At 42.2% G+C, this 24,352-nt stretch overlaps 1 protein-coding gene across 1 annotated transcript in view; it reads right to left on the bottom strand.

The window, feature by feature from the left end:
• Window positions 1-15,980, bottom strand: part of LINC03122 (long intergenic non-protein coding RNA 3122) — a 32,080-nt gene extending 16,100 nt beyond the window's left edge. The window contains exons 1-3 of the mRNA XM_015140057.3: window positions 15,824-15,980; window positions 15,389-15,574; window positions 4,315-4,502 (exon numbers count right to left, since the gene is read on the bottom strand). Coding sequence (XP_014995543.3) covers window positions 4,315-4,502; window positions 15,389-15,574; window positions 15,824-15,980 — 531 coding nt within the window. The remainder of the gene's footprint in view (window positions 1-4,314; window positions 4,503-15,388; window positions 15,575-15,823) is intronic.
• Window positions 15,981-24,352: the final 8,372 nt, after the last annotated feature.

Genomic DNA, 24,352 nt, shown 5'->3' with positions numbered 1-24,352 from the left:
CTGGAGTTCTCTCTGCTCCCTGGTGCCCACTTCTGGCTTTCAGGCCACGTTGTGTTCAAAATGGGAGACCTCAGAGAGGAAAAATAATAAATTCACCATAAGTTCAGTGATACTCCAAATTCTGGCCTTTTTCCTCAATTTGTTTTCTACTATTTAATTTTTGTGTTCCTTTTACACTCTGTCCAGCTTCTATAGTTTCCTCAGAGCAACTAGGTGGAGTGTGTGTCTTTCATCTGACCCCAAACTGACCCCATATTCTTTGAGCCAATTCAAAGAAGGGCATAGGACCTGATATACAGAACCATCTTATCTTCCACCATCACTATCATTGTATCTCCATGAGCTTGTCTTCCACCACCACTCCATCTCCATGAGTTCCATAGAGATCTCCTGCAGTGAGATTAAGATGACTTGAAAGTATTGTGGTAATATTCACAATAGCAAAGACTTGGAATCAACCCAAATGTCCATCAGTGACAGACTGGATTAAGAAAATGTGGCTCATATACACCATGGAATACTATGCAGCCATAAAAAAGGATGAGTTTGTGTCCTTTGTAGGGACATGGATGCAGCTGGAAACCATTATTCTCAGCAAACTATCGCAAGAACAGAAAACCAAATACCGCATGTTCTCACTCATAGGTGGGAATTGAACAAAGAGATCACTTGGACTCTGGAAGGGGAACATCACACACTGGGGCCTATTGTGGGGTGGGAGGAGGGTGGAGGGATAGCATTGGGAGTTATACCTGATGTAAATGACGAGTTGATGGGTGCTGACGAGTTGATGGGTGCAGCACACCAACATGGCACAAGTATACATATGTAACAAACCTGCACATTATGCACATGTGCCCTAGAATTTAAAGTATAATAAAAAAATGAAAAATAAAAAAATAAAACAACAAAGATTGGCACCCCCATGACTAGACAGATCCTAGAGAGTTTAAAAGCATTTTTTCCCTTTAGAAATCAATTCCTACTACATAAGAATGGGTAGTTTGCCCCAAAGGGGATATTTAGTGAATACCACCTTGGGACACTATGTTCAATTGTGGTATAGGTTGCCCTGAAGGCCTATGGTTGGTTTCATGAAATTATCTTCCAAGCCAGACTGACAGTTTTTGAAATGACTGGATTTTTCTTCAAGGAAAAGCAAGCTTACCTGTTCTCCAGGCTCATGCATACTTCCTGTGGTCTTTTCTGATGCTAGGTAAATTTGTTCCAAGTTTCCCATGCTCTACTAAGAGTACAGGATCAACAAGAGCTGGGAATCCACATCATCCTTGTAAAGTGGAGTACCAATTCTCCTAGTGCAATTAGAGAGGAAAGCCCCAGTGGCAATACTCTTGCAGGCTTTATGGAAAGGTAAGTGCGGAGGAAGCCTAACACTAAATGAGAAATCCATACCTTTCCTACATGCCTGCCTGAACCAAATAAACCTTGTGTTACTATACAAGGGCTTGTCTTTTTAATATATTTTAAAATTGAAGTCAACATGGACATAGGGTGGGTGGCTCAAATTGAATGGTCATTGTGCAGAAGGCTAGATATCTCACTGTTAGTTACACAATAAAAGAGGATCAGATAAACACAGACATAACCTCTGTCTCCACTGATAATGTAAATCATCCCTTGTATCATTTGTCTTTCCTTCAGGCTGGATACAACAGGCATAGAAATGAACAATTCATGCCTAAACACAGAAGAGCTTGAAAGCTAGTGTATGTCAGATGTTTATTCTAGGTCATCATTAAGGGGTTGAGTGGATTTGCTTATAAACACAGGCTATTCTCTCAGAGGGGAGTGGGAGAGATAGAGTGTGTTTTGCAGTTGGAGACAGCTCTTTTAAAGCCACATTGCAACTTTTTTGCCATGCACAGTAAGTTATATAGATAATTCTTCTTATAGGTTATGAAATGTTGTCCCCTGAGCAGTGGAAAGTATAATATGCTATAGAAACAATGCTTTTTCTCTCCACTTTGTGCAAATGCCATTTTTCATTACCCACTGAGTGAGAGCTTGCTAGAGATTGAAATGAGAGCAGGGTTGCCCCTCCCACTAATGGTCAGGCACTTCCTGTCACAAACTCAGCAACGACCTCTGTGGGAGCCCGAGGAGGTCTCCCCAAGCAGCTTCCCCCACAGTGAAGTCTGAAGTGCCAAGCCCTTGAAGGATGTCACATCTTTTCATGTTACCCATTTCCACCAGCCTTGTTCTCTGCCTAGGGTTTTGTGGGTTGTTGTTGTTTTTCCCACCCAGTCCAACCAAAGCAGCTGAAGAAAAAGTGCCAAGACAAACAGAATGAGAGCCTTGGGGACCCCGTAATGGGTACAGAGCATGAGTGTGGTAATCATTCTTTTGATTTGTGCTCAGATATGTTTCCTATTTGCTTTTGCACAGAATGCACATTTTCCCCCTGGATCGCAAATAATCTGAACCAGGGTAAAACCATTACACAGTGGCCTTCAAACATCATGTCTGTATTGGAACTGAATGACTGATCAGACATTTAAATACAGAAACTGAGAATTCAGGTAAATGGCACTGATACGGTTTTGTTTTTTTGTTTTTTGCTTTTTGTGTTTTTTAAAAAAGCATGCTCCAAGTTGTTTAAATAATGTTTGTTTGCTTGGGTTCTGTCTCTTTTTTCTTTCCTTTCTGTCCCTTCATCTATCTTTTTTAAAAAAGAATTCTGCATTTTTCCCTTTTAATTATGTTCTCATTTCAATGATTTGGTTTTATCCACAAAGCCAAAAATAAAGAAAAGATTTTTATATCATTCCTAACAATTAAGAAAGGGAGAAAAGATAGAATTCTCAACACCTCCCATGTCTGGTCATCTCTGCTCTTTTTCTGCGGCCATACTTCCTGGGACAATCTTCATTTTCTTACATTGTCATTGGTGTCTCCTGACCAGCCTCTTTTGAAGTTGATCGCAAGTAAAGAAAAAGTACACATAGAATGACTGCTTCAGCTGACTGTCCTCCATTCTCACCCAGGAGAGGGGGGAAGAGGAAAAGCCCGGTTGGTAAATAAAGATGAATGTGCTCCCACGGTGCTGGGCAGGGCTGTTTTGTGCTGGAGCAGGCAGGCAAAGGAATCCCACCACGGGGCTCTGAGTCCCAGGTTAATGTCAAGTGCTGGGTTTTCTTTTAGTTACTCAAGGATCAAAGGGAAATTATTCAATAAAAAGAACTTAAAGGGGACTTCTGTGCCCACATAAACCTTAATCAAAAACACTTGTTCAAATGTAGCTTCCTTGACCTGCCTTTTCCTATTGTCTTTTCAGCTCTTATACATACACATTTGTGATTAAAATAAAGATTTTCTCCATCACCATTCAGCATTTCGTTTTCCTCTCAGCTGACCAGAATTTCACCAGGGTGACATGACAGTTTGTTGCTAAGGAACTGAAGACTATGTCATAAGTGAGCATTCTGATGAAGAGGAGTGAACAGTTGGCAACAGATTGGATATTAAGAATAAATCAGCTCTCTGTGTATGTCCCTGTGTGGTGGTATAACTGACAACAGGTGAGAAAGAGAAGGCTCAGGGCATTCCTGCTTGAAATGTGAATTCTTAGCCACCTCCTCTGTAAAAGGTACTACTCATCCCCTCAATTGCCTCTTACTTGTAAGAATGTCCTCATGCATTCGAGCTTTTCACTTCAGCTTGTTTTGCTTCTCTCTGCTTAGATCCATATTCCTTCACACAGTCATGTCAGAGATTTATCGCACTATGACCTCAGTCATATCCTCCTTTAAAAGGAGTCAAGCACAAACTTCACAAAGCCTCTAATATTCTAGGTATTCAGCAGGGAGACTGGAACATGAAATTCCTCCCACTTGGAGCACACCCACATCAATGTTTCTCTAAAATCTATTTATCTTAGTCACGACCTATGAACACGAATAGAATGTGGTGAATGTTCCCTGTCTCTCGTGTGCCTGAGCACTGGGAAAAGTTAGAATTTGTACAGTTGTAATTTCTAAGGAGGAGTGCAATAACTTCACAGTTTTTTAAACAGAATCATTTAAGAAGGAGAGCATTTTAAACGTGTCCCTTCTCTTTTGCACCATTTAAAAAGATCTCTGCATCTCAATGTGGTTCTTCTGCTATCAGATATGTGGCTGATTTTGTGATTGTTAGGTTAAGAAAAATGGGAAAATCTGACAGCAGATGATTCCACAAATGAATGATACACATACAATAATAGGTAAGTACTCACCATGAGTAAAACAAACAAATATATACAGAAAAGGAAACAGTGATCCTTTGAGAACTGAAGATAAGAGCTTCATTACCTACACAGAAAACTACAGGAAGATCTGATCTAAATTTGATTGAAGGGAAGTAAACTTCAGTGGTCAAATCCTTGGGTGGTGGGCCAACATTCTGCTTGAACTCTGTCTCTACTGCAGTGTGGGGCAATTTGGAGTAATGCATGTTTGTTCTGCCTAATTGAGAAGGTTGGAAGCTAATGAGTTTTCTGAACACTGCAAAGAAGAATGTTACATATGAAAGAGAAGCCAAGGGGTATATGGAAATGAAAATGAAAATGAAAAAAAAAAAAAAGTCCTGAGAACATGGGAAAGTTCATTGTGGTGGGCTGGGAGAAGTCCAAACAAAACAGGTTTCAGAAAGAGGTGAAGCGGTTAAAAGACACTCACCCTAGCTAGAACAAAACTATAAATGTAGAGTTTGACCCTGACCTCCCATAAATGATGCAGGCATGTGTTGACAAGCAAACAGACCTACAGCATGTCATTTAATTCTGCCCATTGTTTATCCCATTACATGGGAATTTCTTTCTGTTCTCCTTGGGGTTTTTTCCCACCCACCCCAAATATTTAAAGTCTATATGTAATCTGAGAATAAAAAGTAAAAGCTACCTCAATTTACCTAATTTAATCTAAATACCTAATTGAAAATGTGTAATTGGACAGACAAGCCTTTGATTAGTGCCAATATAAATTTGGATTAAAGAGATTAGGGCTATTTAGCCTCAAGACAAGAGTATTTAGGAGTCTTAACACAGATTGAATTGTTTGTATTCAGGGCTCTGCCAAAATGTAGAGGGATTAAAAAAAAAAGAGTAGGAAATAGGCTCTGCCCTTGGGGATTTGGGACACAACAGTCTAAAACATATCAAAGAGGCACACAAGATTGCCCAAGCTAAGGGTTCCAAGAGTAGCTTTGGCCAAACACACTGCAGAAGAGAGGAGAAATCAGAAAAGCCTATCAGAAAGGGATATTCTTGTCCTGATCATCAAAAGATTTAGAGATGATAAGAAGGAAGAGGGTGTCCTTGGGCTACAGAATGCTATATGGAAATGGAATGAGACTGAAATACCTCTGAGATGACTAGGAATATTCTGGTTCTTTGTTGGTGTGTGACAAACTACCTCAAAACTAAGTGGATTAAACAAAAATTATATCTTGCTCACAATTTTTGTGTTGCAGTCATTCAGGAAAGGCTCAGCTGGGTGGCTTATCTCTGCTCTACATGGCACTAGGGTCCATTTCTAACATTGCTTCTTCACTCATAAGTTTGGTGCTTGGAGTCTGTGGTCTCTCTCTCTCTCTCTCTCTCTCTCGCCCCACTCCCTCCCCACCTTCCTCACTCCCTATTATCTGCCCCATGTCTAGGACTTCTCACAGTATGGCAACCTCAGGGTAGCACGATTTCTTACAAGGCAGCTTAGGGTTCCAAGAGATTGTTTCCAGAGACACAGGCAAAAGCGGCAAGGTTTCCTATGACTTAGCCTTAGAAGACCCAAACATCATGTCTACCACATTCTGATGTTTAAGCAGGTCTTGAAGGCCAGCCTATATTCAAGGGAATGGGAATTAGACTCCATCTCTCAATGGGAAAAATAGCCAAAAAAAAAAAAAAAGTTTTGCCATCTTTCGTCTACCAGAGTGAACAATTAATAAGGCAGATGGTTTAAGTGAGTGGTCAGAGCCACAGCAGGACAATCATCAGAGCGAGAGGTGGAGGATGAGTGTCAAGGACTTTAAAGGTGAAGTTGAGAGATTTGAACACTTAAAGAATAATATGTTCTTCTCCCAGCATAGTCTGTCTTGTGAAATTGCACTCAGCTGGATGGAAGAGAACACATGATCTCCTAGAGTTCCCAGGCACTGAACTAGGGCAATGAAGGAGACTAAAATTCTCCATCTGAATCTCTCTAACAGGAGACTTTCTAGACAAAGCGTATTTGGTTATGAAGAACAGAAACTCATTCAAGCCAGTTTAAGAAAAGCAAGGACCAATTCAAAAGCACTGCAGGCAAGCGTAAGAGCATTCCAGGACAAGAGCTAGGGGAGCTGGGCCACAGGAATTCTGACAAGTCTGATACTGCAAACCCCAGAGCCAGGGTTACTCTTCTGTTCCTGATATGGGCCTGAGATCTCTCATCTCTTTGCCAGCTTTGATCTCTTTCTTGTCTTCATGGACAAGCTTTCTCCACTGACTGACTCATTAGAGTACACATGGCTGAAAATGACTGACCCAGGCCTGGGTGACCTTTGATTCCCCCAGGACCAATATGCCTTTGCTTCCAAGCACCCAATAGTATCTGATTACAGGTTGTGTATCTCTGGACTTGAATTCTGGAGATGAGGCATTTAGTTGGATTAGACCAGTCTATGGATTGGTTCCCCTTGAGAGAAACATTCACTTTTGGTTCAATCAGTGATGGCTGTAGAACAGGCTTAGGTGTTTAAAGACAAGTAACATGAATGCATCATTGCCTAGCTCCCCTCTCCATATCAGTGAGACGCCATAGGTAGGAAGCAATTCGAGAGAAAATGTGTAGGATCGCTAAATGACAAGAAAGAATGACCAGGTGGGAAACATGCCTGGGGCTGGAGCTGGGAATAAGGACATAACAGGCTGGTCTCCAAGCCATTCTTCATTCAAATTCCAAACCCCTTCCCTGATAGAGTCAGACTCATTCCCTATTGAACTTGTCCTGGCAGTCTTGATGTATGAAGCAGTAAAGTAATGGACAGTAATGGATGGTATCAAAGAAGGTGCCTTCTTATCTGACTCTCACAGAGGATTTTACAACGGTGTTGGGGGGTATTGGCCCTCTCTTTCTGCGTTATTCTCCAGCATACATATCTATGCTCAGGTCATAAGGGAAAGACTGATAGCATAAGTGCTTTAATAATTTTAATGAAAATTATTAGGTTTTACTTAACATAATTTACATATAGATCACCTGCCTGCACAGAGCTCCCATGTAGAGATGGCAGGGATCCCTGCAGCAGGGATAACCCCACGAAGGGTAGGAGGGAGAGGGAGGGAGGGAGGGAGGAAGAAAGGAAGGAAGGAAGGAAGGAAGGAAGGAAGGAAGGAAGGAAGGAAGGAAGGAAGGAAGGAAGGAAGGAGGGAGGGAGGGAGGGAGGGAGGGAGGGAGGGAGGGAGGGAAGGAGGGAGGTGGGGAGTCAGGGAAGGAAGTAAGGAAAAAATAATATGCACCAGGTAAAGAGGCTGGAAAGGGGTTACTTCTGGGCAGAAAATAATCAGGGGTTTGTTTTTTTTTTTAAGAAATCTTATAATATAAAATAAGTATTGCTTAGCATAAGAAGTGTAGGAATGGGAAGAAAATTAAATGAGGGATCTAGACCCATGGAGTGCAAGTGAACTACAAATTTGGTAAAAGTTTCATTTGTTTTGAAATTTTAAAGAGAATAATTTGTAAAATTTAGGAATAAACATCAATTTGGCATCTTTAAAAAACAAAATAATTAAGTTTTAAAAACTGAGTAAGAAAACAAATCCAGTTGGAGAAAAGTAGCAATGGCACTGCATACTGTCATGAAAGAATGCAAATCGGTATTTTCCTTTCCACTAATTAGCAGACATAAATCAGGATACATTTTAAATTGATGAGACTCTTTCAACACAGGAGAAAGATATTGACCTTCTTGTGGTAAAGGTAAGTATGAAGTACATTAAAATCACCATTTTGGCATAATCAAGTTTACCTCTACATTAACTTTGGACTATGACACCCCTTCAGAAATGCTGTCTGCTCAAAATTCTCCAAACACAGCACTGAATGGAATTCTGCTGGGGTAGAAGAATCGTGACCAGGCAGTCAAAATCAATTTGTTCCTGTGATTGACATCAGGGTCTGTGTGTCAGCCAAGCTCTCTCATACCATCTGTGCTCTGATTATGATCAATAGGTATTTGTGATATGCCCAGGAAATGTGCTGTTTGATTACTTTTACATGGGAGAAAAGACAAAAACGTCTCAACCTGGAGTCTACTGATGTGGATGCAGAAGCTGGTTGATGAATTATTAGAATATAGAGTTTGCACTGATAAACTTTTGAACTTTCATTGAACTTGTAGATTAAGAATAGGCAGTTTTTCCAAGAGGAAAATTCACCAGACAACCAACAATTTTTCTTTCACATATTTAAGCAAGATGTTCGATCTGGTAAGGAAATAATAGTAATTTATGTCTTTGATAATTGAGAAGGATTATAGTTCTATACACAGAAAAAGCAACCATCACCCGAGCCCTGTGAGTCACAAAGCCATTAAAGAAGAAGCTTCCAGCTTAAAAGCAGATGAAACCTCCGGATTTGGAGGGTGGTGTTCTTCAAGAGAGAATTAAGAGAGGGGAAAGAAATCCCCACGTACTTGTAAAATTAGGGCCCTCTCTCTGCCTCCCTTCTGAACAAGTATAATGACACTTTCAAGATTCAGCTTGATAACCCACACTAAAAGAAAAGCATGCATACACAAAACCATTTCCCTTAGTGCACATGGCTCCCCTGCATATACCACCATGCCCACACAAGCAGAGACCCACACTGACCTTCAGTGGGAGGCAACCCTCCAGAGAGTAACAATGAAGCTGCCTCCTTCAACCTGCAGAGACCCATAATTCTCAGAACATCATTTGTCTGGTAATCTGTAGGAACAGCCTGGAGCAGATTAAAGGTTAAGAAGGAAGATTGCTGACCAGCTGGAAACATGTGTTTGGTACATCCAACTAACTATAAGAAATTATTTTCCTGATAAAATAGCATCAGCTGAGATCAGGTTTCTGAGAGATGGGTATCATTAATTTTGCTGCTACAACATTGAACAGCTTGCATTAAAAATACACACTAGATTGTGGCTCTTTGGCTTGATTGGTACAATGCACCAGAGATTTCAAAAAAATGCTGACCACTCCACGGTTCAGTTGCCCTTATTAATGATAAGTCCTGTCACCTCCCTTTACTTTAATGCTTTGCTTCCCTATAATTCAATTTGAATCAATCTTATGCTTATTTTTAAGCCTGTACCTTGCTAGTGCTCAAAAAATGAGAAGACACAATCTTACTACTATTTGTTAGTATCTGGTGTTTATAGCATCACAGGTGTTATAATGTAAGCCGGGGAAACAGTCAACAAGAATGAGGACCACAGTCTCAAAGAGAAGGCTAGGGATGGAGCCAGCTCCACCTGGGGATCTAAACTAGGGTATCTTGGTTGCCAGTAATGGACACTTACTCAGTTTTTCTCAAGTAATGTAGATTAGAAGATGTTACTATAAGAACCTATGACCTGGTAGACAAAAGTCGTCATGAACTTGGACAGATCTGGGAACCCATTTTTCTCTCGATCTCCTCTGTCTTTCTCTCATGGCATGTCTACCATGTCCACATGTTTGCTCCATCCTCCTGCCTTTAACAACTTGGCTACTCAAAGTTTCTGTTTCCTCATAACCGTAGTTTGCACGTGACCTCTCATGACCTTCATTCTATCTCCTGGTGTTTAGTGTTAGTAATCGCTGCTTTATTTAAATTCTAAAATGGAGAGAGAATTTTATTGTCACTACTCACATTTCATGTGACCACATTCTGGGTTACTGGGTGGCCACTAGCTGAACTGCTCTAATGTTGATTATCCAACATGGACCAACTCCCTATAGCTTAAAGGACCAAGTGAAGGGATATAATAAAACTACCCTTTCATCAAGGGGAAGTTCAATTTATAAAGGGCAGAGTAGGCATTCTGAAGATTAGTCTGCCTGGTCCATGAGATAATGGGGAAAGGTTCTGTGGAGGAGATAATATATGAGATGATCATAAAAGGGCCCCGTGTGTGGATAGGCAAAGACGAAGTAAAAGTGGATATAGTAGCATAGGGAAAAACCAGAAATAGGAAAGAAAATATTACGTATTTTAGTCTGGCTACAGCACTTCTCAAGCTTTCTGTGCATATGAATCACCTGAGGATCTTGATAAAATGCAGATTCTTATTCAATGGGTCTGAGATGGGGCCTGGGATTCTGCAACTTTAAACAAGTTCCCGGGTGATGCTGATGTGTTGGTTCACTCTGAGAAGTACAGCTAGAAGAAAGAGCCTTGAATGCCAAGCTAAGAAAGTGCTACTTACTCTACTTCAGTAAGTAATGAGAAGCTTTGAAGGATTCGGGAGAGAAGAATGATATAATCAGAGTGGTGTTAAAGGACAATTGATTTGGCAGTACTTTGTGGGATAAATCAGAAGAGAACTGGAAGATCAGCTATTTAGCAAATGTAAAGGCCAGGAAAGAGGTAATAAGGACTAAATCAGTATGATCACAGTGGAGGGGAAAGGAGGGCTATGCAAGATCAGCTATACAGCCAATTGAACATGCCCTTCCCACTGTCCTTACCCAGTCTTGCTTTAGTTGACAAGAGAAGCGGCTTCTTCAGGCATCATCTGGTGACATCTTTGTCCTTTCTGGGGTGTCTGCTTTTCATTTCAAATCACATCTAAAGATACATCCTCTCTTTTACCTCTAACCCTTAATTTCATTCTCTCTGCCTAACTGCATTTTCTATTGTGTGCAACTTGCTGCATGATTTAACTATATTATAACCATGTAACTATGTTATTTCACTGTTATTTCATTGTGTACCAGTAACCAAATTCAGTAACTGTATTTGTTCTGCTGAGGAGTTTTGTAGGAAGCATATCTGAAGGGCACCAGGCAATGAAGTAAAGTCTATTACCACCTTATCACCATCAGGAAAATGATCTGTTTGTTTGCAGTTCACTGAAGTACATAGCTAAAGAAATTGAAAGAGAGCTTAGGGAGTGTCGGAGTGAAGTCCAGATATGGAGACGGATGGATACTCTGAATACTAGGCTGTGGTTCAAGACCCAAAAAATGGCTGTGACACTGTGCAGAAGAGAAGTTTCCAAATGATGTTATAGACAGGGAAGAAGAGCTGGGAGAGACATACCTTTTACTGTAATTCAGAGCTTCTCTTACTACCTGGCTTACACAGTCCCTACTATCCATTTAAAGCCAAACCAAAGATAAGCTTGCTGTTAAATACAAATCCCAACTGAAATTTTCCTAAAGCTAAAGGCTTCATCATATCCTGTGATTATAGATATAAATGAAGAAACCTGGTGCTTGCTTATTGAATTGTTCATGCCATTTTGAGGTCAACCCCTGAACACTGAACTTTGGTTTTCTAAGGCCCCTGTGCATTAAATAATTTATACGACATGCAGGACTTTAAATCCATTCCTTTTCTTCCTAATAGGATGGGATTTTGTGCACATGTACATACTTACAGCTAAAAAATAAAAAATCAAACAGTTGTCATTGATCAAAACAACAACAATTTGTCCTGTGGGGAAAAAGAGAGAGAGAGAGAAAGAAAGAAAGAATAGAAAAGAAAGAAAGAAAAAAGAACTGTCCAGCCCTGGAGACTAGAGCTGTTTTGATTGCACAAGAACATAATCAGAGTCAGGAACACAGTAAAGGAAATATTCCCAAAGGAAATCAAGATTAAGATGCACACTTCGGCCTCTTCCTACAAGCACCAACCTCCCAAGCCCACAGGTCATTTTGTTTGACAATGTCACATCGATTTACATTTCACAATGCACTCTTAACTTCAGAATCTTAATGTGCTGGCTGGAATTAGCTGTATCTTTAGAGAAGAGTCTGATCTTGACCATGTCCTCCTTTGGAAAGACTTCCTAGTTGGTTTGTTATTTTGGTAAATGAGAACCCAGGAAGAAATTAAATCAATTTTATGGATACGAGCATGTGTGTGTGCGTGTGTGTGTGTGCACGCGAAAGTGTCCCTGCACGACAGACACTAGGAAACTGTGCTTTGAAGAGAACAAACCCTTTCAGGAAAAGGGTTTCATGTTCAAAAGGAAATGAGGAAATGTGACTTCTAGCCCAGATATTGCCAGGCCCACTTCCATCCTTGGTTTCGCTCCACATTGGAGCTCAGGATTCTGGATGTATTTCCTTCTGAGTGTCCTGATGGTGGCGGAGGGCAGGGTGGGGTAGAGCAAGGCATAGCCTGCCATGCGGGGAATCTGTGCTGTTTCAGGTCTTTCCTCCAGAGGCAGCCGGAGGGAGATACCCAGTGTCATAAACCCTGCTTCCTCCTTCCTTATGTGCCACCTCTTTTCCTAGTCCCACTACTTCAGAAGTAAATCACCATCTTCATTGGAAGTAACCTTCTTCCCTAGAGAGGTGAAGTGACTGGTCTATGGTCATGCAGCTATTAAGAGCCTGTGACAGAAAGAAATCCAACCTCTTCAGTTTCAGGTCATTGCATGTTCTTTCCTCCTACCTTGTAAGCAGAGCTTCAGTCTTTGATGTGGGCCCTGCGTCCTGGGCCACAGAACAGACTTAGGGTTCAAACCTCCCTGGGCCTCACCTGGCATTTCCACGCCAAAGTTGCATCCTGCCCCTCTCTGAAGGGTCACCCTCTAGCCTAGTCATTGTGGATGGAACCTACTCCACAATCCCAACATCACCACAAACACCCACTGCCCCTACAAGGGACAGGAGGGCTGAGATTTAGGGACCCAAGTATAGATGCAAATTAGAATATTTTTAATGTTATGAGAATGATGGTGAAAACTCTTTGAGGACAAGTGTTATATTTAGTCTGCAAATATGTATTGAGAAGAATCCCCAAAAAAGTTGCTATTAAAGAATAATGATAAAGATTCATGCACTTTAGTTGGGGGAAGAGTTTAGGGGTGGCATTATGAAAAGTTGTGGGGATTTTGAAGCAGCCTTTACTCAAGAGATGGTTGTGTGCTAAGGGAGAGAAGATTTGGAGCTATTACTCACAATGCACCACCAGAAGATTCCAAGTAGGAGAGCCTAGGCAGAGAAGTTCCACGGGGTGTGGGAAGGTGGGGGTATGGTAAGAGACAGCATGAGAATAGCTGAGCTGAGGCTGGGTGGGGTGCTTGTAATGTCCAAGCTCATGCTTGTAATGTCCAGCACTTTAGGAGACCAAGGCGGGTAGATTGCTTGAGCTCAGAAGTTTGAGACCAGCCTAGGCAATACGATGAAACACCATCTCTACAAAAAATACCAAAAAAAATAGCCAGATGTGGTGGCATGCACCTGTGGTGCCAGCTACTTGGGAGGCTGAGGTGGGAGGATCGCTTGAGCCTGGGAGGTCAAGGATGCAGTGAGCTGAGATTGCACCACTGCACTCCAGACTGGGCAATAGAGTGAGACCCTGACAAGAAAAAAAAAAAAAAAAGAATAGCTGGGCTGGACACACTTCACTATTCACTACAGAGACAGCCATTCTCTCCAGAAGCCAGCACGAGGCAGAACCTGGCTGCCAGACAGGGGAGCTTCTTCCCCATCTAGAGACCAAAAGGTCAAGTGTAGAAACTCAGTTGGGTAGATGTGAAGGATGCTGTTGGCCAGTTGACTCAGCCTCCATTCCTAACTTCCTCAGGGAACCAGTCTATACTGTAGACACCAGAAAATGAAAAACTAACTTTCCCTTCCTCCTTTCCAGGTAGAGTCCCTCATGGGATTGGGTTCCACCAATAAGAGCCACTTGCGTGAGACCTCAACTGAGAGCCAGGTCAGTGGGATGGAAGGCACAGCGTGAAGTCTTTACTTTGCTGGCTCAGATCATGGCAGAATGGTGGGCTCTGCCACAGACAGTGGGGGAAGGATGTTCCCTCAATAATATCAGAGCATCATCCTGGGAACTGGAATTGTTTCTGAAAGCTCCAACTAGAGTCTGCTTGTTCAGCACTTCCAAAATGTTCATAGGCCAATTAATACCTGATTATCAATGCTCTCCTGTTTCAATAAACTGGAACAATTTCTGTCATCTGCATCACCATGGACAGTGACCAAGATAACATATCTGACTCCCCAAACTGATCATTTTTTAGTACCCTCCTCTATGGGACAAAATTACTTTCAGAGATAATCATGTAATAATCATTAAATATTATTACTCTCATGATTCATTCATTAGCTTTAAAACAATAATTTAAACAGAATAAATTTTAATTTTCAGGATATTATTCAAATCCAGTCAAATATCTCATGTATGAACTAAAATTTGCATTTACTAAACTTCAAACACAAATTAAAATTCCAAGTGGTTGCGCAGAATGACAGAATTAAATTAACTCAGGTTTTGTATCTTGGCTTTGCAATTACTGTGCTATCATCCTTTATCGATTATTTAGATGCAGGCATACTTACTACCACAGGGGCTGGAGACACACACTGTGCCTGAAGCCAGTTCGAACCATCTTGAACTATTCTTTCTTAATGGAAGTTCTCCTAAGTTACTTTCACATAGAATATAATATTAGTAAAAGGATAAGTAATTAACTGTGCTAATTTGAAGCATATATATGTATGTGCATATATATGTATGGGAACATATGTATACACACGCACACAGATATATATGAATGTATAGAAGTAAAATTCAATAGTCACCACAGCAATTGTTTAGAAAGTGGACAAACAAAAGATTTGTGGGAGGATTATTTTATCACTGACATTGTTTAGAATTACTGGCGTGGGGATAATAAAAAGCAAACTGACTCATAGTCGATTTTATTATTGGTTTTAAATTCTCTGCAGGCAATGCAGCTGTGTGCATCTTGAGGGCGGGTGCACCCGCCCCTGGTTGACAGGTGGGGTGAGCCTGAAAGAGCCTGATCCTAAGCCTGAGGGCTCCAGAGGATTGTGGGCTTGAGGGGAAGTGGCGTGGCAAGGGGGGATTCCCAGACCCCAGCACCATCCCCACCAGATACTTCCCGCGTAACAGGAGACCCAGCCTGAGCTGCTCATGACTCCCCAGATTCTCAAATACTGCTGAAACATAAAGGTCCCCACAAATTGCCTTTGGTGATGAGGAACCAAGAGCCCAAAACTGCTGAAACGCTGGTACCCAGTTCTCAGTAGTGAAGTGACTCACCCACCCCATGTGAGGGAAATGTGTGCTTCAACACAATTAAACCTCGTCTCCTGCCACGGGCCCTTGAGGGCACACACAAGTTGTTGAATTTATGAATGTTAACTCTGCCAATGCTGAAATTCTACTTTAACCTATACGTGGAATGTCTTTGTTCGCTGGCAGATGAGCTGCATCTTGGGTGTCTGCAGGGGACAGGGTGAGTGAAGGCCCCCACAGAGCTCTCAGCCTGTGAAGGCCCTGATCCAGGGCACTGTCTTTAAAAACAGAAGTTTCTCTCTTTTCCCCTTCAAGTGGTGGCCGCACTGAGAGACACCTGAAGTTCTCTGAGAGCAGAGACAGAGTTTATTTCCGGTGTCCTTCATGGTCCCCAGCAGTACAACTCTCATAAAAGGTTAACTTCCTAGTTCTGGGTAGAGTCAAGTTTGTCTTTTCTCCTCTAGTTGAGGGGTCTTTAGCATAAATGTACAGTCCCACAGAAGATGACTAAACACATAAGCCAATTTTAATGCTATATCCTGAGACCCCAAGGGAGTCCAGGGGAGAACACCTCCCCAGACAAAGGAAAGCGGTACCTCCCCACCCCAGGGGAACACTGTGGATAAGATGCAGGTGGGCAGCGCCTGATATCCAAGGACCCGTGGAAGGCTGTGACCTTTCTCCTCTGAGCAGCAGTAAGCCAGATGTCCACCAACAGGTCCCAGAGACGCGGCCACAGCAGTAAAGCTGCATGCCAGCCTACTTGCCTGGCACTGCCCAGGAGAGTGCCACTAGTCCCCATCCTGTAGGACCAGTGGGTGCTGTCCTCCTCTATGCAGAGTGGCCAGGGAGGAGGGGCAGGACCATCTAGTCATGTGGTTCATGCCTAAGTGTCTGGGAGCAGGAAGACATGCATTTCCAATCTAGCATTGGCACCCAAACTCACATTGTTGTTTTCCTGTCAAGCAGTGTTAGCCAGCCTTATATCTAAGGACTACAGGCTTTAGTTACTCCAGGGAACAGCCTGGTGGCCAAACAAAGAAAGGCTTGTTACAAAGGCCCCTTTGTTGAAAGGGCTTTTGTCCCAGCAAGAGGATTGCTCTAGGTACCCCTTATAGGCCACCAGCCCAGAGGAGGGAAGTAATACTTGTCCAACTAACCCTCGGGTGTTTCAGAAGACCTGGACTCAAGTCCTCACAGCCCAGGTTTGCTGGCAATGTAGTCTGCTGTAAGTCACATATCCTTTTTAAGCCCCAGTTTCCTTACCTATCAAAAAGCAATCATTTATGTGAATGTCACCCTCTTTTTTCCAGTCCTGGAGGCTGAGTCCCCCAGGCTGCTGGAGGCGCTGAGAATACCTGGTCCCTACTAACACTGCAGAGAGGTGTTTACACCCCTCGCTGGCAGAAGCCACTTCCCGTCTGGAGAGCCAGGAAGGACACCTCCTGTCACTCCCTAGAAACAGAACAGCAGGCTGCTGACCTTCATCCGGCCACCAGTGCTCCACCCTGAACTCAAGATTCCAGGACACGAGAGAGAGTCTTCAGGAGGAGAGAGATTTCTCCTTGGAAAGCTGGAGGAGCTGAGAGGAGAGTAGGAGGCAGTGAGGAGGGACCTGCAGCAGGTCTCAGGGACTGTACGGGGTGTGGACCTGCACTGTACTTCTGCCCCCTGACCCTCGTTCCTGATGCTTTTCTGAGTTTGGTTCTCCAGCCTTCTGACAATTCCATAGGCTACTGGATAGATAACCTTCCAGCAAATTCCCTTTCTGCTTAAGCTAACTAGATTTGAGGTCTATTGTTTGTAACCAAGAGTCCTACCTGATACTGTGTAAGATACAGCCAGAGAGGAAATTACCCCAAAAATATATATTTTTTGGGGGAGCCCACCCCAGATGGCCGAATAGGAACAGCTCCAGCCTCCAGCTCCCAGCGTGAGCAATGCAGAAGACAGGCGATTTCTGCATTTTCAACTGAGGTACCGGGTTCATCTCACCGGGGCCTATCGGACAGTTGGCGCTGGTCCGCGGGTGCAGCCCGACCAGCAAGAGCTGAAGCAGGGCGAGGCATCACCTCACCTGGGAAGTGCAAGGGGGAAGGGAATTCCTTTTCCTAGTCAAAGGAAATTGAGACACACAACACCTGGAAAATCAGGTAACTCCCACCCTAATACTGTGCTTAATCAAGGATCTTAGCAAATGGCACACCAGGAGATTATATCCCACACCTGGCCCAGAGGGTCCCACACCCACGGAGCCTCCCTCATTGCTAGCACAGCAGTCTGAGATCTAACTGCAATGTAGCAGCGAGGTTGGGGGAGGGGCACCCACCATTGCTGAGGCTTAAGTAGGGAAACAAAGCTGCAGGGAAGCTCGAATTGGGTGGAGCCCTCCTCAAGGAGGCGGGCCTGCCTCTGTAGACTCCTCCTCTGGGGACAGGGCATAGCTAAACAAAAAGCAGGAGAAACCACAGCAGAGATAAATGTCCCTGTCTAACAGCTTTGAAGAGAGCAGTGGATCTCCCAGCACGGAGGTTGAGATCTGAGAATGGACAGACTGCCTGCTCAAGTGGGTCCCTGACCCCTGAGTAGCCTAACTGGGAGATGTCCTCCACTAGGTGCAGACCGACACCTCACACCTCACACAGTGGGGTATACCCCTGAGAAGAAGCTTCCAGAGCGAGAATCAGACAGCAACACTTGCTATTCAGCAATATTCTATCTTCTGCAGCCTCTGCTGCTGATACCCAGGCAAACAGGGTCTGGAGTGGACCTCAAGCAAACTCCAATAGACCTATAGCTGAGGGTCCTGACTGTTAGAAGGAAAACTAACAAACAGAAAGGACACCCACACCAAAACCCCATCAGTATGTCACCATCATCAAAGACCAAAGGCAGATAAAACCACAAAGATGGGGAAAAAGCAGGGCAGAAAAGCTGGAAATTTAAAAAATCAGAGTGCATCCCCCCCTCCAAAGGAACACAGCTCACCACCAGCAACAGAACAAAGCTGGATGGAGAATGACTTTGAAGTGTTGAGAGAAGGCTTCAGTCGATCAAACTTCTCAGAGCTAAAGGAGGAAGTACATACCCAGCGCAAAGAAACTAAAAACCTTGAAAAAAGAATGGATGAATGAATAACTAGAATAATCAATGCAGAGAAGACCTTAAAAGAACTGATAGAGATGAAAACCATAACACGAGAACTACATGACAAATGCACAAGCTTCAGTAACAGACTCGATCAACTGGAAGAAAGAGTATCAGTGATTCAAGATCAAATGAATGAAATGAAGTGAGAAGAGAAGTGTAGAGAAAAAAGAGTAAAAACAAATGAATAAAGCCTCCAAGAAATATGGGATTATGTGAAAAGACCAAATCTACGTCTGACTGGTGTGCCTGAAAGTGACGGGGGAAAGGGAACCAAGTTGGAAAACACTCTGCAGGATATCATCCGGAGAACTTCCCCAGCCTAGCAAGGCAGGCCAACATTCAAATTCAGGAAATACAGAGAACGCCACAAAGATACTCCTTGAGAAGAGCAACTCCAAGACACATAATTGTCAGATTCACCAAAGTTGAAATGAAGGAAAAAATGTTAAGGGCAGCCAGAGAGAAAGGTCGGGTTACACACAAAGGGAAGCCCATCAGACTAACAGCAGATCTCTCAGCAGAAACTCTCCAAGCCAGAAGAGAGTGGGGGCCAATATTCAACATTCTTAAAGAAAAGAATTTTCAACCCAGAATTTCATATCCAGCCAAGCTAAGTTTCATAAGTGAAAGCGAAATAAAATCCTTTACAGACAAGCAAATGCTTAGAGATTTTGTCACCACCAGGCCTGCCCTACAAGAGATCCTGAAGGAAGCACTAAACATGGAAAGGTACAACAGGTACCAGCCATTGCAAAAACATGTCAAAATGTAAAGTCCATCGATGCTAGGAAGAAACTGCATCAACTAGCAAGCAAAATAACCAGATAATATCATAATGACAGGATCAAGTTCACACATAACAATATTAACCTTAAATGTAAATGGACTAAATGCTTCAATTAAAAGACACAGACTGGCAAATTGGATAAAGAGTCAAGACCCATCAGTTTGCTGTATTCAGGAGACCCAACTCACATGCAGAGACACACATAGGCTCAAAATAAAGGGATGGAGGAAGATCTACCAAGCAAATGGAAAACAAAAAAAGCAGGGGTTGCAATCTTAGTCTCTGATAAAACAGACTTTAAACCATCAAAGATCAAAAGAGACAAAAAAGGCCATTACATAATGGTAAAGGGATCAATTCGTCAGGAAGAGCTAACTATCCTAAATACATATGCACCCAATACAGGAGCACCCAGATTCATAAAGCAAGTCCTTAGAGACTTACAAAGAGACTTAGACTCCCACACAATAATAATGGGAGACTTTAACACCCCACTGTCAACATTAGACAGATCAATGAGACAGAAAGTTAACAAAGATATACAGGAATTGAACTCAACTCTGCACCAAGCGGACCTGATAGACATTTACAGAACTCTCCACCCCAAATCAACAGAATATACATTCTTCTCAGCACCACATCACACTTATTCCAAAATTGACCACATAGTTGGAAGTAAAGCACTCCTCAGCAAATGTACAAGAACAGAAATTATAACAAACTGTCTCTCACACCACAGTGCAATCAAACTAGAACTCAGGACTAAGAAACTCAATCAAAACTGCTCAACTACATAGAAACTGAACAACCTGCTCCTGAATGACTACTGGGTACATAACAAAATGAAGGTAGAAATAAAGATGTTCTTTGAAACCAATGAGAACAAAGATACAACATACCAGAATCTCTGGGACACATTTAAAGCAGTGTGTAGAGGGAAATTTGTAGCACTAAATGCCCACAAGAGAAAACAGGAAAGATCTAAATTTGACACCCTAACATCACAATTAAAAGAACTAAAGAAGCAAGAGCAAACACATTCAAAAGCTAGCAGAAGGCAAGAAATAACTAAGATCAGAGCAGAACTGAAGGAGATAGAGACACAAAAAACCCTCCAAAAAATCAATGAATCCAGGAGCTGGTATTTTGAAAAGATTAACAAAATTGATAGACTGCTAGCAAGACTAATAAAGAAGAAAAGAGAGAAGAATCAAGTAGATGCAATAAAAAATGATAAAGGGGATATCACCACCGACCCCACAGAAATACAAACTACCATCAGAGAATACTATAAACACCTCTATGCAAATAAACTAGAAAACCTAGAAGAAATGGATAATTTCCTGGACACTTACACTCTCCCAAGACTAAACCAGGAAGAAGTTGAATCCCCGAATAGACCAATAGCAGGCTCTGAAATTGAGGCAATAATTAATAGCCTACTAACCAAAAAAAGTCCAGGACCAGACGGATTCACAGCCGAATGCTACCAGAGGTACAAGGAGGAGTTGGTACCATTCCTTCTGAAACTATTCCAATCAATAGAAAAAGAGGGAATCCTCCCTAACTCATTTTACGAGGCCAACATCATCCTGATACCAAAGCCTGACAGAGATACAACAAAAAAAGAGAATTTTAGACCAATATCCCTGATGAACATAGATGCAAAAATCCTCAATAAAATACTGGCAAACAGAATCCAGCAGCACATCAAAAAGTTTATCCACCATGATCAAGTGGGCTTCATCCCTGGGATGCAAGGCTGGTTCAACATATGCAAATCAATAAACGTAAACCAGCATATAAACAGAACCAAAGACAAAAACCACATGATTATCTCAATAGATGCAGAAAAGGCCTTTGACAAAATTCAACAGCCCTTCACGCTAAAAACTCTCAATAAATTCGGTATTGATGGAACATATCTCAAAATAATAAGAGCTATTTATAACAAACCCACAGCCAATATCATACTGAATGGGCAAAAACTGGAAGCATTCCCTTTAAAAACTGGCACAAGACAGGGATACCCTCTCTCACCATTCCTATTCAACATCGTGTTGGAAGTTCTGACTAGGGCAATCAGGCAAGAGAAAGAAATCAAGGGTATTCGGTTAGGAAAAGAAGAAGTCAAATTGTCCCTGTTTGCAGATGACATGATCGCATATTTAGAAAACCCCATTGTCTCAGCCCAAAATCTCCTTAAGCAGATAAGCAACTTCAGCAAAGTCTCAGGATACAAAATCAATGTGCAAAAATCACAAGCATTCTTATACACCAGTAACAGACAGAGAGCCAAATCATGAATGAACTCCCATTCACAATAGTTTCAAAGAGAATAAAATACCTAGGAATCCAACTTACAAGGGATGTGAAGGACCTCTTCAAGGAGAACTACAAACCACTGCTCAGTGAAATAAAAGAGGACACAAACAAATGGAAGAACATACCATGCTCATGCATAGGAAGAATCAATATAGTGAAAATGGCCATACTGCCCAAAGTAAATTATAGATTCAATGCCATCCCCATCAAGCTACCAATGAGTTTCTTCACAGAATTGGAAAAAACTGCTTTAAAGTTCATATGGAACCAAAAAAGAGCCCACATTGCCAAGACAATCCTAAGCCAAAAGAACAAAGCGGGAGGCATCACGCTACCTGACTTCAAACTATACTACAAGGCTGCAGTAACCGAAACAGCATGGTACTGGTACCAAAACAGAGATATAGACTAATGGAACAGTACAGAGCCCTCAGAAATAATACCACACATCTACAACCATCTGTTCTTTGACAAAGCTGTCAAAAACAAGAAATGGGGAAAAGATTCCCTATTTAATAAATGGTGCTGGGAAAATTGGCTAGCCATAAGTAGAAAGCAGAAACTGGATCCTTTCCTTACTCCTTATATGAAAATCAATTCAAGATGGATTAGAGACTTAAATGTTAGACCTAAAACCATAAAAACCCTAGAAGAAAACCTAGGTAATACCATTCAGGACATAGGCATGGGCCAGGACTTCATGTCTAAAACACCAAAAGCAATGGCCACAAAAGCCATAATTCACAAATGGGATCTAATTAAACTAAAGAGCTTCTGCACAGCAAAAGAAACTACCATCAGAGTGAACAGGCAACCTACAGAATGGGAGAAAATTTTTGCAATCTACTCATCTGACAAAGGGTTAATATCCAGAACCTATAAAGAACTCAATCAAATTTACAAGAAAAAAACAAACAACCCCATCAAAAAGTGGGCAAAGGATATGAACAGACACTTCTCAAAAGAAGACATTCATACAGACAACAGACACATGAAAAAATGCTCATCATCACTGGCCATCAGAGAAATGCAAATCAAAACCACAATGAGATACCATCTCACACCAGTTAGAATGGCAATCATTAAAAAATCAGGAAACAACAGGTGCTGGAGAGGACGTGGAGAAATAGAAACACTTTTACACAGTTGGTGGGACTGTAAACTAGTTCAACCATTGTGGAAAACAGTGTGACAATTCCTCAAGGATCTAGAACTAGAAATACCAATTCCTCAAGGATCTAGAACTAGAAAATACCCATTACTGGGGATATACCCAAAGGATTATAAGTCACACTGCTATAAAGACACAAGCACACCTATGTTTATTGTGGCACTATTCACAATAGCAAAGACTTGGAATCAACCCAAGTGTCCATCAGTGACAGACTGGATTAAGAAAATGTGGCTCATATACACCATGGAATACTATGCAGCCATAAAAAAGGATGAGTTCGTGTCCTTTGTAGGGACATGGATGCAGCTGGAAACCATCATTCTTAGCAAACTATCACAAGAACAGAAAACCAAATACCGCATGTTCTCACTTATAGGTGGGAACTGAACAATGAGATCACTTGGACACAGGAAGGGGAGCATCACACACCAGGTCCTATTGTAGGGGGGTGGGGGGAGGGATAGCATTATGAGATATACCTAATGTAAATGACGAGTTAATGGGTGCAGCACACAAACATGGCACATGTATACATATTTAACAAACCTGCACGTTGTGCACATGTACCCTAGAACTTAAAGTATAATAAAATATATATATATATTTTTTAGTCTACCTACACAAATATAGTAACCACAGCATTATTTAAAACTGTGCAAATGGGTTTTTTAATCCGCCTACACAAATATACTAACCACGGCATTATTTAAAACTGTGCAAATGGGAAACCACTGGACAGTAGTGAGGTGGTTAAGTGGAGTCTGATCCATTCACTCGGAAAAGCAAGCAATCATCAGAATAATGGGTATGAAGACGATGCAATGACAAGGGAAGTGCTCCTAAGATCAACTGACAAATGACAACAGGATAAGAAACTGAATATGCAAGACGTGCCCCTCTCCCCCTACCAAGAATAGAAGCTCCCTAGGAGCTAGACTTTTGATCTATTTTGTTCAGGGTCCTATCTCCAGCAAGTGGCAATGGTAGACACTCAACTAACACTTAGAGAATGAATGAATGAACTATTTGCACAGGGGAGGAGTGGGTAAAAGCACCTTCAAATGCTGTTAGTGACTAGTACAGGTTACTCCGATTTTTTAAAGCTGTTGTTCTCTTTCCTCTATTTCCAACATTTTCCATCATGTGGTTTTATTCACTTTCCTGAGAAGAAAAAAAATGTTTTTCTTAGTCCAAACCATTGGTAGGTGGCCTGACTTCCCTAATATTTATGTTCCTTCTTGAGAGGCCTAAGTTGCAACTAAGCAGGGTGGCAAGGGCAAAGGAACATTTGCTCTCCTTTCCAAATAGAAATACTCAGCTGAAGCAGTCATTAAGGAGCCTGGCTCTGCTGCCCAAGGATACACTTCCTTCCCATGGGCGGCGAGCGCCGAGTGACCTTCACAGCCCCTGGGCTGGATCTTGGAGCAGGAGAGTCTGTCTGGGGCCATAAAGCGTCGCCAGGTGTCCAGGCCAAGTCAAAGGCCTTCCTGCCCTCCCCTGTTCCCCTCCGGTTGTCATCTCTTGCTTCCTCACCCGGGCTTTGTCACCGGTCCATGCACACTGCAGGGTTTGAACAATGGCAGACTCAATAGCCAGAGGGAGTTCAAAGGGGTTGATCGCCCCTTCAGATTGGCATTCAGCAGAGGCAGCCACTAGCTTAGCAAGTGGGATCCTGTTCCACCTCAGAGT

This window comes from Macaca mulatta, chromosome 6 (genome assembly GCF_049350105.2).
Source record: "Macaca mulatta isolate MMU2019108-1 chromosome 6, T2T-MMU8v2.0, whole genome shotgun sequence".
NCBI classification, from domain to species: Eukaryota; Metazoa; Chordata; class Mammalia; order Primates; family Cercopithecidae; genus Macaca; species Macaca mulatta.
The sequence above is the reverse complement of the archived record's forward strand: the minus strand, read 5'-3'. Positions and strand labels throughout refer to the sequence as shown.